Source organism: Larimichthys crocea, chromosome XII (assembly GCF_000972845.2).
Source record: "Larimichthys crocea isolate SSNF chromosome XII, L_crocea_2.0, whole genome shotgun sequence".
NCBI lineage: Eukaryota > Metazoa > Chordata > Actinopteri > Sciaenidae > Larimichthys > Larimichthys crocea.
The window spans coordinates 2,731,159-2,748,284 of record NC_040022.1 but is presented as its reverse complement, the minus strand read 5'-3'; the positions used below and the strand labels follow the sequence as shown (position 1 = coordinate 2,748,284).

The 17,126-nt window shown below is 40.5% G+C and overlaps 3 protein-coding genes and 1 non-coding gene across 5 annotated transcripts in view; 3 read left to right on the top strand and 1 right to left on the bottom strand.

Moving 5' to 3' along the window:
- LOC109142217 (galectin-2) overlaps nucleotides 1-1,164 on the bottom strand; it is a 12,922-nt gene extending 11,758 nt beyond the window's left edge. Inside the window, exon 1 of the mRNA XM_027285833.1 lies at nucleotides 959-1,164. The gene's annotated coding sequence lies outside the window, so the exon portion shown is untranslated. The remainder of the gene's footprint in view (nucleotides 1-958) is intronic.
- On the top strand, nucleotides 555-6,450 carry pick1 (protein interacting with prkca 1). Of its 2 annotated transcripts, none has more exons than XM_019266936.2 (13): nucleotides 555-668; nucleotides 1,404-1,477; nucleotides 1,732-1,843; nucleotides 2,070-2,198; nucleotides 3,262-3,328; nucleotides 3,459-3,548; nucleotides 3,633-3,686; nucleotides 3,816-3,878; nucleotides 4,068-4,201; nucleotides 4,300-4,392; nucleotides 4,490-4,540; nucleotides 4,667-4,811; nucleotides 5,066-6,450. In XM_019266936.2, the coding sequence occupies exons 2-13, from the start codon at nucleotides 1,437-1,439 to the stop codon at nucleotides 5,341-5,343; spliced, it is 1,257 nt and encodes a 418-aa protein (XP_019122481.1). In that variant the 5' UTR covers nucleotides 555-668; nucleotides 1,404-1,436; the 3' UTR covers nucleotides 5,344-6,450. The 2 variants fall into 2 exon arrangements, with proteins under 2 accessions (XP_019122481.1, XP_010745494.1); XM_010747192.3 differs by having other exon boundaries at nucleotides 610-776.
- Nucleotides 6,451-6,930: 480 nt separating this feature from the next.
- trnar-ccu (transfer RNA arginine (anticodon CCU)) lies at nucleotides 6,931-7,003 on the top strand. The gene has a single exon. It is a non-coding gene; the product is annotated as a tRNA-Arg (tRNA).
- A 40-nt stretch (nucleotides 7,004-7,043) lies between these two features.
- Nucleotides 7,044-13,138, top strand: plbd1a (phospholipase B domain containing 1a). The gene is made up of 11 exons (XM_010747193.3): nucleotides 7,044-7,360; nucleotides 7,841-8,063; nucleotides 8,294-8,377; nucleotides 8,603-8,744; nucleotides 9,772-9,912; nucleotides 10,641-10,785; nucleotides 10,904-11,104; nucleotides 11,510-11,650; nucleotides 11,736-11,921; nucleotides 12,156-12,262; nucleotides 12,371-13,138. Exons 1-11 carry the CDS (start codon nucleotides 7,276-7,278, stop codon nucleotides 12,545-12,547), a joined length of 1,632 nt encoding a protein of 543 aa, XP_010745495.2. The 5' UTR covers nucleotides 7,044-7,275; the 3' UTR covers nucleotides 12,548-13,138.
- Nucleotides 13,139-17,126: the final 3,988 nt, after the last annotated feature.

Genomic DNA, 17,126 nt, shown 5'->3' with positions numbered 1-17,126 from the left:
TGGATTTATATATCACAGACAGCATAAAAAAGGTTTATATAAGATGATAACACAGTTAATAAATATCCGTTGTACTCCTACTGAAGAATGTGGAGTTAAATAAATGTGATCAGTGAAAAAGATATTAGTTTTTCACAACAACAACTTCCGCTACACTGCCGGAAGTGACCAAAGAAAGTAAACAAAGAAATTTAAGATAATTCCCACTAAAAGAAGCGACTTTTTAAAAGCTGTTTTCGTTTTTTATGCCTAGTATATATCTTTAATTTTACTAATCATTTTAATCATTTTAATATTAATTTATTAATTTTACTTTCGTCACTATTAATTTGAAAGTACCCACCAGAAGTTATAGTGTGCTATCAAGTCTACATTGGCGCTAACTTGACAAATTTAATGTGTTGCTGTTCTTCACTGTGGCCGCCAGAGGGCAGTGAAGACTCCTGATTTTTAATATGCTGCTGGATTTATATATCACAGACAGCATAAAAAAGGTTTATATTAGATGATAACAAAGTTAATAAATATCCGTTGTACTCCTACTGAAGAATGTGGAGTTAAATAAATGTGATCAGTGAAAAAGATATTAGTTTTTCACAACAACAACTTCCGCTACCCTGCCGGAAGTGAGCAAAGAAAGTAAACAGAGCAGCTGTCAGTGGATCCAGGTATTTAAAATAATTCTCACTGAAGGAAGAATTTTAAAAGCTGTTTTCGTTTTTTTATGCCCAGTACGAGACATTTGTATGAGAAACTGGTGCCTATTCTGTTAAAAGGTAACTCGTTTTTTTTTTACGTATTCTAATGTTTGCAGCTAGCAGCTAGTTAGCCAGCGTTAGCGCATTTTTCTGTCTCTTGACTTATTATTGCAAACAGAAACATGCACGTTAGTTAGTTTGTTAGTTTGTTTTTACGCATATGTAGACGTCTCTCGGTTAACTGTCGCATTTAGACTCACCTGACTGGATAACAGCAGCAGTCTGTCAGCAGCTGTTTGTCCAGCAGAGCTGATTTACACGAACACATGAAGTGTCTGACGTTAAATTAAGGATCCATCCCATTTAGTGCAGCAACAGTAACAACCTGACTCTGTTTGACCATCATTAGTATTTTAGTTAATGAGTTGCTGCTGCTGTGCATCTGTATCCTCCCCCAATGAGCTCGGGTCTGCCCGAGGTTTCTGCCTGTTTAAAAGGAAGTTTTTCTGTATGTAAAGTGTCATGAGATAACTTTTGTTATGATATGGCGCTGTATAGATGAAATTGAATTGAACAGGCTGCTATGAAAAAGGTTTATTCAAATCTATGGATACAGTATTTCCCAGCAGATCGACAGAGCTCAGACTGAGAGAGGAGCTGTCTCCATCACATCAACCTAATGAGTTCTGTCTTAATCTCCCACAGGTTTTACAGAGACGGCGGTGACACTATCCTGCGATGTTCACAGACATGGACTATGAATTGGAGGAGGACAAACTGTGAGTTACAGTTGTGTTTTCCCTTTTTATGATCCAGCGTGTGTTTCGGTGTATTAACTGTGTGGGAACTCTTAAAATCAAACCACGTTAGACTGAGAGATCACTCAGTCCTTAAAACCATGGATAAGTGTGTTAGACTAAACCTTCCTGATATGAACTCTCCACTCATTATCAAACTAACTGTTTGTAAAGTTTAAGAGCTTTATGTTTATTATTATTGTTATACTCAGTATATCATGTTTTCTCTTCAACAGGGGAATACCAACAGTACCTGGTACTGTGTGTCTGAAGAAAGATGGTAATAACCTTATTGGGATCAGCATTGGTGGCGGAGCACAGTACTGTCCTTGTCTCTACATTGTCCAGGTAGGTACAGCACTTAACAATCAATTGAAACCGTCTGACTGAACGTTTCCATCATGTTTCAAGTTTCAAAATTAAACGTGAGAACACATCTGACTTCATGCCATTATTAATTGTGACCTTACCAGCCTGATACAATAGCAGTGAAGCTTCATTTGATTAAGTCAGAGGGGAAACGTCCACACTCTGTTATTAGTACCTTTTTATAATGTGGTTTGTATCGTCTCAGGTCTTCGATAACACCCCGGCCGCTCTGGATGGGACGCTGGCAGCAGGTGATGAAATCACAGGCGTGAACGGGAAACCAGTGAAGGGAAAGACTAAAGTGGAAGTGGCCAAGATGATTCAAGCTGTCCAGGTACACGCTGGCAATGAAATGACACAGTCCACAGTGAATCACAGACCTGAACAACACCAGGATGTCCAGGATTGTAAACTAATTTTCAAAAAATCAAACACATATTAACACGTGTAGAAACACGCAAAAGTAATAAATCATTACTCACATCTCTGTGTCCGGCTGTGGCTGCAGATTTATCAGCAGCAGTGGACTTCACTGGCTTGCTCAGTTGTGCTAAAGAGGTCAGGAGAATAGCGCATAGCTTTCGGGATAACGTCACCGATGCAGAGCGCCTGTGTTGGTTTTGTCGCCTTTTGTTCGCCCCCAAAAATTCCACAACTTCCTGTGTGATGGATTAAAGTCGGGGTGCACTGTGGGATTTTAAGGATTAGGTTGTGTTGTTGTTGTTCAGTCAGTGCAAAACTCAGTGTGACTTTAACCCTCGGCACCATGAAGCTGGAAAAGTTCACAAACACGTTGTGTTTCATTGTTAATTTTTAGAGTTTAATAAAGTTAAATAAATTAAGACAGAATTTTCTTTTAATCTCTTCCACTCCTCCGTACCACAGACCCACTTTTGTCTTTTTTACGAGTCGATGGGCGATCTTTAGGGGGAGAGAGCAGGTCAGCAGTACATGCAAACAGTTTAATGAGGCTGTGATTATCCTTGACTTGTCCTTGTCATACGTCATCCCTGATTTATGCTGTTTAGGGACCCCAGTATGTAGAAATATTCATATCTTAAGTGGTTATGTCTGTCAAGAGATTCATAGGTACCCATAGAACCCATTTTCATTCAGATATCTTGAAGGTAGAGGTTAAAGGACCTCTAGTTTTTCCCTTATTAAAAGCATTTTTTAGCCTCCGGCAAGATAGCAACGTCATGTTGGTACCACTTGATGCCTTCAGGTCTTCTTAGGTTCATATGATGACACAGTTTCTAGCTTTAAAACTGAGCCTCTGAAAGACAGTAATGACGGCAGAGGACATCTGCGTCCTAGCAAAGTCTAAATAATGTATATCCAGATATTTTATTTTTGTGCTGTTGATTTAAACGGTGTGTCTCTTTATGTTTTCACAGGGAGAAGCAACAATCCACTACAACAAATTGCAGGCGGACCCGAAACAGGGGAAGTCTCTTGATATAGGTATCTCCTCCTCTAGACACATTCTCACTGTAGTACAGTTTGTATTGCAGCGTGTGGATCATTCTTCCTTCATCACAGCGACTTGTACTCGGTGCTGTGGTGTGCATTAAATACATTTTGTGTGTTTCAGTGCTGAAAAAAGTCAAACACCGCCTGGTGGAGAATCTGAGCTCCGGCACAGCAGATGCTCTTGGACTCAGTAGAGCTATTCTATGCAACGGTGAGATTATTATCCCGAGCGTTATGATTTATTAGTTGATTTATATATAAAGCTCTACTCACATGTCTTTATTTAACCTTACAGATGGACTGGTCAAAAGGCTGGAAGAGCTGGAGAAAACAGCAGAGCTCTACAAAGGTAACAAAACTTTTCCTTCAGGAAACTTCAGTGCGATGACTCAGAATTCATCATCTGTGTTTTGAGAATCAGTAATCTGATCTGTGTTTGTTCAGCCCCGTGTCTCATGATTCCTCTGTTTGCTTGTAGGACTGATGGAGCACACAAAGAGGCTTCTCCGAGCTTTCTTTGAGCTCTCTCAGACTCACAGAGGTGAGCCACTGTGATCAAAGTCAAAACATGCAATTGAAAGTATTACGAATTACTTTGCCGCTTTTTTTCTTACCTCTGATGTTGACGAGAAAGAGAGAAAACCACAAGACAGATCATCTTCATAGATCTGAAATTATCTCAGCTTCATTGTCTTAATATATCTGGGGTTGTTTTTTTTTATCATTTCAGCGTTTGGGGATGTTTTTTCTGTCATCGGGGTACGAGAGCCCCAGGCTGCAGCCAGCGAGGCTTTCGTGAAGTTTGCTGATGCTCACCGCAGCATTGAGAAATACGGCATTCAACTGCTGAAGACAATCAAACCTGTGAGTTAGAGATTCAAGATTGGTTAAATTTTAATCCAACAACCCTGCTGTGCTCCGTTGTGTAGATCTCCTGTCTGATCTCATATCTCGTTGTGCAGATGCTCCACGATCTGAACACGTACCTTCACAAGGCCATACCAGACACGAAGCTCACCATCCGCAAGTACCTCGACGTGAAGTTTGAATATTTGGTGAGCGAACAGCTCCCTGTGCCTTTTTAGTTTTAGTGCGACGTACAGCCATCACAAGAAAATCTGAAATAAAGTCTGAATCCTTTGTGTCTTTCAGTCGTACTGCCTGAAGGTGAAGGAAATGGACGATGAAGAATACAGCAGTATTGTGAGTTTCCATTTGAATTCTAGCATGAAGAATTGAATCATTAGGATATAAATTAGATTTAAGGTTTTAAGATTTTTCTTGTACTAATGTCATCCAAAGCAGTAAATAACGTGATTCCTCCTGCAGGCCATGGGAGAGCCTCTGTATCGTGTCAGCACCGGGAACTACGAGTACCGCTTGGTGCTGCGGTGTCGACAGGAAGCTCGAGCCCGCTTCGCCAAAATGAGGAAGGACGTTCTGGAGAAGATCGAGCTGCTGGATCAGAAACACGGTCTGTAGTTGTAGTAGTTTTTTCTACAGGTATTCACACTATCAGATGTAAACTGTCACTGCTGATACACTGTCATTACACCAGATCAGTTTCTCTCTATCCTCTACAAATGGGACGATGTCACCGACTCCAAGCATATACACAGCTTGAGAAGCTATCATGCTTATAATTCAAATTGTACAACATGAGGTATTGGCAGAAATGCACAAACAAAGAATACAAAATTATTTTCCCCTTGTCTCGTCTTCATACAGTCCAGGACATTGTGTTCCAGCTGCAGCGCTTCGTCTCCGGCATGTCACATTACTATGACGAGTGCTACGCCGTCCTGAAGGAGGCGGACGTCTTCCCCATCGAAGTGGACCTCTCCCGCACCATGATCAACTACAGCAGCCAGTCGCTCTCCTCCTACGCTGGAGACGAGGAGGAAGAGGAGGAGGAGGAGGAGGGAGGAGTAGGAAGAGAGGAAGGAGGAAGCAACACAGGCAGACAAGCAGAGAACGGTGCTGAGAAACTGATAGATGACGCATAGGAGTGTGTGTGTGTGTGAGTGTGTGTGTGTGTGTTGTGGAGATGAAGTCTACCCCTCAAACATAACTGTTCTTCACTTGCATTTAATCAATGCACTCACCGCGCAGTGATCTTTGCAGTGATGCAGCAGTTGAAATGGATAACACTGTCACAGAAACTACTGAAACTGCTGCTATGATGCTGTGTCTCCTTCTTGGGATCCTCTAAAATCAACAGCTTTGTTTTTATTTTATCATAAATCCTTCTGACTGTCTCTTCATCCTGACTGTCCTCCACACGTCTGTGAGAGAGACTAACCTTTATTTTAATGTGAATGTTATGGAGGGGTTTTAATGATGCAGAGTAGGGTTTATATGCATATGAGGTGTGCCTTCTTTACTCTTTATGAAGTTTAATGTGTGTGGGCTAAGTTATATCTTGATATTTACATTTTTATTTTGTTGTTTTCTTTGCCATATTCTGCATTTATTTAGCTCCCTGAATGTTATTTTGTGGTAAATGTCACTACAGAGACAGTTTCTCTTCAGCTTAACAAACACACTAGTGGATAAATATAGAAAATATGAAGATAATGATAATTCTGTTACATTCCTTTTTGTTTTTATTCACATTTTTAGTTGTTACACATGGGAGGACTTGCATTTACCACACAAAATCTTCACAACCAAAGTCTTTTTCATACTGTACGCTTCAAGTTGAAACGTCTTGTTTTCCTGGACCACTCCGCTTGCATTGCTCACCTCCCATGAAAATGAACATGTATGCCGCACTCTGGTAATGTTTCTGTCTTTACCACTGTGTGGAAACACTGGAAAATCAAAAAAACACTACATGTAAATAAGTTTGTACAAAGGGAGACGGTGTGGAAAAAAAACTTGGCGTTCCTTTTCTTGTCATTCCCACTTTTTATTTATTTATTCTTTTTGTCCAAATATATTTAAGATTGATTCTATATTATAGTGAATCTAATTATTCACGCGTTTGAAGATGATTTTTGTGCATTTTCTGTGATTTACTGTTGGGAACATTCACTTGGGGGCAGCATCACATCAGATCACACTGTCCTGCAGTCAGCAATGAGTGAATTAAAGAACATTTTCTTCGTGTATTCTTGTTTTCTTATTCTGAACATATGTCATGTAATGAATAAGATAGATACCTGTAGCGTTTTAGCTTAGATTATTGTTTAACTGATTATTATATTGACTATATGAACGTTTTAAAACCATTAATAAAATAATGCACATGTTAAAAACATATTTTATAAGAACATAACTTTAAATGTTAGTGTGTGTGTTTTTATACATTAAATTACAAGATTATTCTGAGGTTCAATTTATTAACAGACCTTTTTCACAGCAGCCATTTTGACGTGAAATAGTCAGGTAAACAGGTGTTACCAATGATACTGATTAAGATGCAGTGTCCGTTAAACTAAATAAACATACACACATAAACATACATACATACATAAACATACATACATATATAAACATACATACATATATAAAAATACAGATGTCCTATGATATAAATGTGTGTTTGCGTCTCTATAAATATCAGTTTGATGCCCAGGAGGAGCTGCAGAGCCCCAGTGGCCTAATGGATAAGGCACTGGCCTCCTAAGCCAGGGATTGTGGGTTCGAGTCCCATCTGGGGTGATCCGTCTTTTGCCTCCTTTTGTGACTCTAAAACGAAAAGTGTTAAATAAGACTTACCTGATTTTAAGATAAATACGGACTGCTTTGTTCCCTCCCACTGGGCACATGCACACGTTGTTCCCGTTTCCTCCTGGCCGCAGCCAATAACCTTCCGCTTCGCCAACATTTAGAGTCCCTCGTACTTTCCCTTCGCCATATGACAACTGATTTCCTCTTCGCTTAAACCACACTTGGACGATCGGTGTCTCCTCTCTACAGTTAGATTTTTTAAAATGCATTTACGCAGCATGCTTTTAGTAGAGAGGGTGTGTGTGTTTCTTTGTTTTATTGTGGCTGCGACCTTCGCCTCTGCTGACAGTAAGTAGACCGAGTTCATGTGGTGATCATATGGCTTTATTGCTCAGTGACAAATAGTGTTTTGCTGAGAGCATGCATGCTGTTTTGTATGATCGCTTTTCTAAACATACACTCTATGTCAGCTGTGATTGAGGCTGAGATAAACTCTGTGTACTATGTACTGTAAGGTAATCCCCAAACTCAGGAGGACTCCTGCTACTGAAGTGATTTAGTTTTATCTTTCATTTTCGTTCATATCCATAAAGGCATCTTAACATAATCCAATAAAATATAGTAAGAACAAATACAGATATACAGTGGTGAGATATGAGATTTCTTGTGAATGGGATATCTGATCTTATGACCTAAGTAGATGTCAAACTAAAACAAATTACATAGTTTGGATACACCAACATACTGTCACATATTTAGTATATGCCACCATTGATCTGTGCAAGATTGTTTTGTTCATGTCCTCAATGTTGTTTGATGTCTTCTCAGAGATGACAGCAGCCACAGTGTACTGGGACCCCCAACACAAGACCGTCCTGCTGAAAGAGGGGGTGCTGGAGACGGCAGGAGATGCATACGGGTATCTGAATGATACCCTGTCCACTACAGGCTGGAGCACCCTAGAGATTCGTGCCGGGTATGGACTGACCCCTGAAACTGATGAGATCACTTTCTTTCTGGCCGGCTACCTCGAAGGTTTCCTCACAGCACAGTAAGTTTCATGGATGTGCTGCCATGTTCACTATTTCAATATCATCTTTTCATAAGGACGTCTGTTAATGTCCCTCACATGTCTGATTTTTGAGAGATGAGAAACACAGCAAGACACCTGGATCATCTCTGACCTTCACCAGCTTCCCCTCATGATTCCATACTGATTCTAAATGCTGTATTTTTGTTATTTTGATTAAATTAATTAGTACTCATACTCTCCCTCCACAGGCAGATGATGGATCACTACACCAACATGTTTCCACAGCTGATCCATGACCCGAAGATCATTGCCCCCATTAAGAATTTCATGGCGTGAGTCTCCTCTCGTTTCCTTTTTTAAAGGTTAGAATCTACAGTAGCGGTCACAGACACAATCTGAGTCACACATCACTGTCACCATCTTTCATATCCTCTATATCTCATTTTAGCTCATACTAGGCCGAGTTTTGAGTGTAGTGTGGCTTAGATTTATTGATTTATTTATTAATTATGACTAATGATGACCGTAAAAAAGCAAATTCACTCTTGTACTTGTAGGAAGCAGGACACGTGGACCAGAGAGCAGGTGAAACTGAACAAGAGCTCTGATCCTCTGTGGAAACACACAGGCTTCATTGTGGCCCAGGTGGACGGGCTCCAAGCAGGAGTTGCAGACTGGGCCAAAAAAAAGGGGAAAAAGGTATTTAGCTTTTTTACATGCATATGAGTCCTGTATACGCACAGCAAAATGCATCAGTGAAGAAGAATATTTCACTAGAACAATGAAAATGCAAATATCTAAAATGTTTAAATCCACAGGAAAATACATGCAAAAGAAACAACTGCAACTGTTCTAAATGAGGGTGTATAAATGTGTATAAATATCTGTAAGTGTGTGAGTGTCCTGGCTCAGAAAATCTTCATAAAGTAAACTGTCTGGTGCACTATTTTAAATGTTGCTCTGGCAACTTCTCACTTAAAATGAGGAACATCCACTACAAACCAAACTTGTGATCACATATCACATTTTGTCACTCTAAAATTTAAAGGGACAGGAAACTGTACGCCTTGTAGATCAAAAGCAGATATTTCTTCAGGTAAGTTTATTATCCACTTTGGGTACAAATATCCTAGGTGGTCCATGTTATAGCCAAGAAAGCCCTTGAAGTCCTCCATGCGATTAACCTGATATCACAAAGGTCATTGTTCGCATCGGCACAAATGATATCTGTAGTCTGAACTACTAAAAAACTGACTTTGTGAATTAATCCACATCCAAGTGTCGATTCACATCTGTTGGCGGGCTTTTCAGCTGGCTACTGTCGCTGCACACCTCTCATCAGACTCTTACATCGACATTTTTAACCTCCAATTAACCTCATTCAAAAACAGAACTAGGCCACATAGTAACCATTTATGAAACAAGAAACGTATCAAGGAGAACTCAGCATAAGCTGCAATGTGTTGTAACTTCCTCTCTGACGACATCCATCAGTGAAAACTGATTTTGTGAATTGATCCACATCCAAGTGTCGATTCACATCTGTTAGAAGGTTAATAAAAGAAAACATAAAGTTAAACTGCAGCATGAATAGTGTAGTGTTGGTCTGAAAAGTCATGATTTCTGTGCTCATCTGTTCTTTTGAGAGATTTGTTTTGTGAATTGGTGGCTGTACTGCTCATTTTAATTTGCTGACCAGTAGCTAATCTCTCTCTGGTTCCCATAGCCGCTGTCCCTGTTCGATGTCCAGTTCCTGAATGCAGTGGGAGACCTGCTGGATCTGATCCCAGCCTTGGTCCCTACCTCCAACCATTCGCTCAGAAGCTTCAAACTTCCAGGAATGGGGCACTGCTCTGCACTGATCAAGGTCAGAGGTCAAAACATAATCCAGACAGGCTGTTTTTATTCTTTATATAAAGAATACACACAGCAACACAGAAGGCAGTGTTACAACAGATAAGTGGTGGTCCTCAAAGCTCCTATATTGTTCAAAATCAGTAAAGCAAGTCAGCTGAAATCAGATGAATTATGTAAGTGTGCTCAAAGAGCGAAATGCCAAACTACCAACGAAGGATGAATTTCCTTTGTAAACAAAGTTACTGGTGCTTTGGCAAAATGAGAGAATATTCTTCTTCTGCTTATTAAAAGGACAAAACTCTCTCTTTGCGTCAGTGAAGAATTTAGTCTGCAAAAGTGCGCATTCCTCTGCTCTGACCATTTTTAATGCCCGCACCAGGAAAACAGGACTTAGTGTTCCCATGGATGCCATAGTGTATGTAATTCAATTTACTACATAAACAAAGAGCTCCCACACATTCTTGTATTTGTGAAAATGTGTATTGTGCAGGGTGGGAAATAGGCCTTATGGAATGAAATCCAAGATGACCATATTCTGGTGCCACAGTCACACCAAGTACAAGGATCTACATTGTTTTCTATCATTTTAGTCACACATTCCTGTAATCGAGCTGTATTGCAAAGTGCTACCAGTTCTCTTTATCTTACTGACATAGTACCAGTCATTTCTGCTGACACGTGAATACCATATAGACCGCTAAATTCAACTCCACAATCGTTTTCTGTCTTCTCCCTTAGATGCTGCCCGGGTTTGAGAACCTCCTGTTTGCCCACTCCAGCTGGTACACGTACGCTGCCACAATGCGGATCTACAAACACTGGGATTTCCACATCAGCGAGCCCCACACAGCCACTGGGAAACTGTCCTTCAGCAGCTACCCTGGTATATAGCCCCCAGGATTTTTTTCCGTATATAACTGTAGTCAGTTATTCCACGTAGCTGTGAACACAACTGTGGCTTGTTCTTGAAGATGGTCAGAAACGCTTATATTTCTTTTCAGGTTTCCTCGTGTCTCTGGATGACTTCTACCTTTTGGGTAGTGGGCTGATGATGACCCAGACCACTAATAATGTCTTCAATGCCTCCCTTTTTGATATAATAACCCCCAACAGCCTGCTGGCATGGCAGAGGGTCAGACTGGCTCACAGTTTGGCACATACTGGAGAAGAGTGGGCCAAAACATTCTCAAAGTACAACTCTGGTGAGTGATTACATAGTAATAACAACATAAATAAATACATCAAAAGGCCAATGACAGTTCAAGACCATTAAAGTAAATCAATAAAACTGGATGTTGAAGTAGTAAATTAATCTATACTTCACACTGCTGCCAACCTAAGCATCACCCACCAAGGTCAATGAGCCTCCACCATGCAAGACTTGCTTAACACTTAGTAATCCCTGGCTCCTCCAGAGAGTGTCTGACCGACTGTGACTATAAAAATGCTGTCCATTTACCAGTGGTGGTTCACAGACACAGAAGGCCAACCGGCATCTGATGCAGTTTAGGTGTTTTATAATCGTCCCATTTTACATGCATGATATTTAATATATTTAATATTCACACTGTTCTTCTTCCACCATCATCCACTTTTAACTCTTGTAGGCACATACAACAACCAGTACATGGTGTTGGACAGGAGCAAAGTGAAGCTGAATCACAGTGTTGAGGATGGCGCTCTGACTGTGGTGGAGCAGATCCCGGGGCTGGTGGAGTACTCTGACCAAACACAGGCTCTGCGCAGAGGTAACAGCAAAACTGTTTTCTACAGTATTTGTTTCATTTGGACGTTTGTAGAGTTTTTCCCTCCTGCTGTCTCTGTTTACCGCAGGTTATTGGCCATCCTACAACGTCCCCTTCCACCAGAAGATCTACACTCTGAGTGGTTATGGACAAATGTGGGAGGAGTACGGAGACGACTTCTCCTATGATCTCTGTCCCAGAGCCAAGATCTTTCGTCGCGACCAAGGTTATGTCAAAGACCTGGACTCCTTGAAGTACATCATGAGGTTTAATGGTGCGTTGCTCTGCCTCATTTGGTTAGTTTATATGACCCACATTTAGCTGGGTCTCCAAATCAACTGGAACCTGCTTTTTTTCACGACTACACAACTAGACGGCACTAAATCCTACACACTGGTCTGGAAGTGATTGAGCTATTTGTGGTTTAAGAGTAGCACCCCCAAGCGTCTCTAAGTGTTATATGTGCCAATGCCATGTGTTTCGTGTAACATTTTTTACTTGTTTTCAGACTACAAGAAGGATCCATACTCCAAGGGTAACCCCTGCAAGTCCATCTGTTGCCGTGATGACCTGAATAAAATGAGTCCTTCACCATCCGGTTGCTATGACACTAAGGTAGTGCCCTGTCTTCACACTGATCTTGCATCACAGCAATAGATGTCACTTAGGTTGGAAAATCAAATGCTCAGATCTTCTCTGGCTCCTGTGTTGTTCTACGTCCAGGTAACAGATTTCCTCATGGCTGGGGACTTCAAGGCGGAGGCAGTGAACGGGCCAACAACGCAGGACGGACTCCCACCATTCATTTGGGATAAATTCAGCAACATCAGCCACCAGGGCCTGCCTGACTACTACAACTTCACCTTCATCAGGATGCAGCCTCTTCTCTTTGAGCCATGAGGTGTGTGTGTGTTCTGGCTAATGCTTTCAGAGTAATAATAGGTCAAAGGTACAATCTGTACAATTATTATTTTTATTTTAACTACTGCTTAAAGTCTACAATTGCGTCCAGTCAACATATGCTTTCTTCTTAAATCTTCTTGAATTCTGTGTGTAACAGAAAGCGTCCTTCCACCAAATGATCTGACAATCAGATTTTAAATCAGTATTTTTAACACGTTTTGTTGGATGATTTACTTTGGAATACAGGAGAAATCAGATGTATATTTTATACCCTGTGCCTTGAACACTGAGAGTAACTTTATATGTTTTATAAAATGCAGAATCAATGCACTATATCAGTTTTCATGCCATTTTTGCTTGAATGTTTTCATACATGCAACAACTATGATTTTAGTCGTAAATGAAACAATCAGTGCAATACTCAGGGCTGTTGATCCTCTCTGATGCTGTGATTTAGTATGTACATCTATTTCTTATAATGTGCAAAATAAGAATATCTCTGGTTTGTATTTTTGTATAAGCCTCTGTTTCTTATCACCATGCCGTCATTTCATGTGTTAATTGTTTATTAAAGTTGTTCCAGTGCAGGCTTGTCTCTCTGACTTCACCTTTACTGGTGCCAGATAATCAGTGTTTTGTGTTGGGGGAGATAACTCCGCTTGTTGCACATTCAAATAATATAAAAGCAGCTTTAAAATGTCGTCATTTACCTCAGTGAAGAGTTTCTGGTGAAGTTCACTGCTGTCAATAACAAGAAGTTACAGAGAACATTTTAGATGTTGTGGAGCCCTGCAGCTGCCTGCCTGATCATGCCTGCTATGATTTTAGTATGACAGATGTTAGTATGTTGATGTTTTAGAAGCCTGTGGTCTCATTAGTGAGCTAAACAAACAGACAAACATGATCGAAATCTGCAGTGGTTATCACTGTCACAGCAAGAAGGTTCCTGGTTTGAACCTCAGCCGGGGCCTTTCTGTGTGGAGTTTGGCTGTCCTTCCTGTGTCTATGTGGGTTCTTTCTGGGTACTCTAGCTACCTCCCACAGTCCAAAGATATGCACTTAATAGGTTGATTGGTAACTCTCAATAATAATAATAATGATAATTAAGTCTCTGAAGAGAGTTTTTTTTTTTTTTTTTTGGCACTGAGGGGCCATCTACCCTGAAGAGCGGCAAGATAAATCCATTGAGATGCTGGTTGCGGTAGCTGATGACCCTGCTGAGGCAGCTGTTTAATCTGCAAAGCCTAAGCAGTGATGTGGAGGTGCATGCATGCCTAACATCAGCATGAATGTATTAAACACGGAGAAACTGCAGCAGGTGTCCAGGTAATGTGCAACAGCAAGATGAAACCAATGCAGTGCTGTGCCCCAGAAAATGATAGCAAGGAAATAATGAGTGAGCATGTCTAAATGGTGTGAACAGCAGGATGATATGGAAAATGAAACCACGCAAGCATGCCGAAGAATAATCTAACTGACTTAAGCTTGAGCTTCATTTCTAATAAATCAATATCCTCACCAATTAACTATGGACAAACAATCATACAATATTTAATCCAAACTGAGGTCAGGACCTCTTTGTTTTTCAAACACAGTGAGCTCTCTCTCTCTCTCTCATTCTCTCTCTCTCTGCCCCCAGGGACACATGTAGTGATTCACCCTTTCCTATGAAATGGAGGAACTGAAACGTCTGTTAGGCACTCATGTATTCTGTCACACATCTTCTTCGTGTCTCACAGTTCTCTGTTTGTGTCACAAACACAAAGTGTAGGGAAGGGTAACAGCAAGAGGTCTCCACATTGCTCACTTTGCTTCAGCCATGACCAAGAAGAAATGTCCTGTTGGCCAATATTGGGACAACCTCGTAAGCTCCTGTATCAACAGGGCAGAAACCAGACCTGAACCTGAACCACCAACAGGTGAGTTTCACTGACCCTCTTCCTTTATTCTTTTCTTTTCTTTTATTTTGTCGGCTTTCTGAGCAGAGATGTTCTATTTAGGCTTAGTCTTAAAACCTTTTTGAACCCGTCTTTGTTCTGGAGATACTTTGACTTGTGACTCATGGCCACTTTTTACTCTGAGTCAAAAAAACACATTATATAGTGATCTGTTGAAGGGGAAGGCACAGGCCTCAGAACCACAATAAAAACCTCTGCTCGTCTTAAATAAAAACACTATTTTCAGATTTGACTGACTTGTTTCTCATTGCTGTGTTCCTCTTTTAGGAACCAATCAATGCTAATAAATCCCAGTTTCTGCTCATATCCTATATAATCATTTTGGATATATTATAATATTGAGACGTTACGGTAGTTAATCAATATGTTCCCCCTCAGAGCCACCTGTTGTGGTCCAGCTGAAATCCACGGTCCGCAGTGCCCAGGCCGACTCAATGATGGAGCTTAGTCCAGCTCTGTGGATCTGTGTGACGGTGGCCACAGTGGGGTCCTTCGTAGCTCTGGTTGTCTGGTTTGTCATATACAGACGAAAGACCAGCCTCAGAAACGCCCCAGGTAAGCCCAGCTGACATTGGATGGCTAATAAGACTTTTATTTAGTTTATTTCTTTGTGGATAACGTCACACAAAGGCCAACATATCTCTGGATCCTTAACAGCTGGATCCAAATTATTTCTTTAGCATTTTTTTTTGTCATTTGTCTGGAGAGTTTGAGAGACACATAATGGTTTAAATGCTGTTTCTGATGTTTTTCTGCTCTCACAAAAGTGGTGAGGACAAAAACAAACAGGATATTCTGTGGTTTAACTCCTTATAGAAGCAGCTGCTGAAATAGAATATAGTCCTATAATGTGACAGGTGAAGGAATATATCATTTAAGTCCCAGAGATACTAATTTATCCTCCATGACTTTGATTAAATGTCCCTTCAGTGGTGTATGATAGGACGACATGTCGTTTTTAAAGCATTTACCCAGTGGCGGCCATTTCTCTTCATGTAAGCAGGGGATCTGACATGCATTGCAGGCAACTGAGAGTAGTGTGGAGGAAGTGGGGTCGTAGGCAGGCAGGTGATGAAGTGTGACGTTCATCACAGTAGAAACTCCACAGTTTCTGTTCTCTTCTTCTCAGAGGTCCCATGGGTCAACCCCGCTTATTACCAGCTATTCTGGTTTCAACACACATCCGTTAGTTAGGCCTCCACATGACCTTGAAAACACATAAACTGACAAAAAGACATGCACTAACTGCAGAATAGCTTGCACTTAGTTGTATAACATGTTGTGTGGTCTGTGTGTGTGTGTGTGTGTGTGTGTGTGTGTGTGTGGCATGGTGGCAAGAAGGCATCATCTTCTATCAATAAAGCCCGATATTTGAAAGCTGCTGGTGTCTGTGTGTATTTACTTTGTAAAACAGCTCTGACAGTCAGTGACCATGCTTTTATATAAAGCAACTTCATTGAATGATCCGTGTGTTGCTGAAACCATAGATCAGGCTGAAAAGTTTCAGCTTTTGTACTTTAGAATGATAAATATGCCAACATGATGATGGCTGTAATTTTTATCTTCTAGAATGCAGCTTCTGTGCATCTTAACCCAGTTAAACAAAGACAAAAGAACTGTCAGGACAAAGGTGAAACTAGGTTAATTGTGTCAATAGTGTGCTTTTGTCCTCATTGAGTAAATTATCTGTCAATGGACACAAGACAACCAGGAATGTAAAAACAACACTAGATTAGCAGAGTGAAGTTATTCAGCTTTGCCCACTTATCTGTTGTGAAACACATCGTTGTTGTCTTGGAAGACTTTTTAGGCAACTCAACATAAAAACAATATGCCATTGCAAGGCAATTCTCTGATAAATAAATATCTATAACTAAACTGTAGCTGCAGAGTCATACAGAGATTATATAAACTGACATTTAAAAAGCATATGACATTTGTATTTTTAAAGAAGTCTCAAAAGTTATAATTTAAATGAATGCAATAAATTGTACTAAACTTATATTCAAGGCATATATAGGCATATATATAACCATATATAGTGTATAGTTTGGACATTCAATGTGGATTCTACATTCTTGTTACTTTCTACAACGTTGATTAACACCCAAAAAATTATCAAACGTTATGATGAAACTACCCCAGGAAAGACAGGCAGAGAACACTGCTTGAAGGGCCTTCAAAGGGAGACCAACAAGAAGAAGATGAATGGACATTAGACCAGTGGACATCTGTACTTTGGTTTGATGAGTCAAATTCATTCTAACCACTATGTCTCTGTGAGACAGAGACAAGGTGACATAATGGTATATGCATTTGTGGTTCCCACGGTGAAGTATGGAGGAGCTATGATGGTGTAGGGGTACTCTTAACGAGCATGGCTGCCATAGTATTCTGCAGCGACATGCCATCCTATGTGGTTTGCACTTAGTGGGATCATCATTTGTTTTGAGAGTGAGATGGTTTGAATACTCAGTGGGATTTAAATATTCACACTCACGTTTCAGTTGTTTGTGTTGCAGAGGATGCAGAGGCACAACAGGAACCTCTTCAGAAAACAGAGCCACCTGCCATACTCCATTCACTGCCTTCAGAAAGCAACAGTCATGCAGAGATGT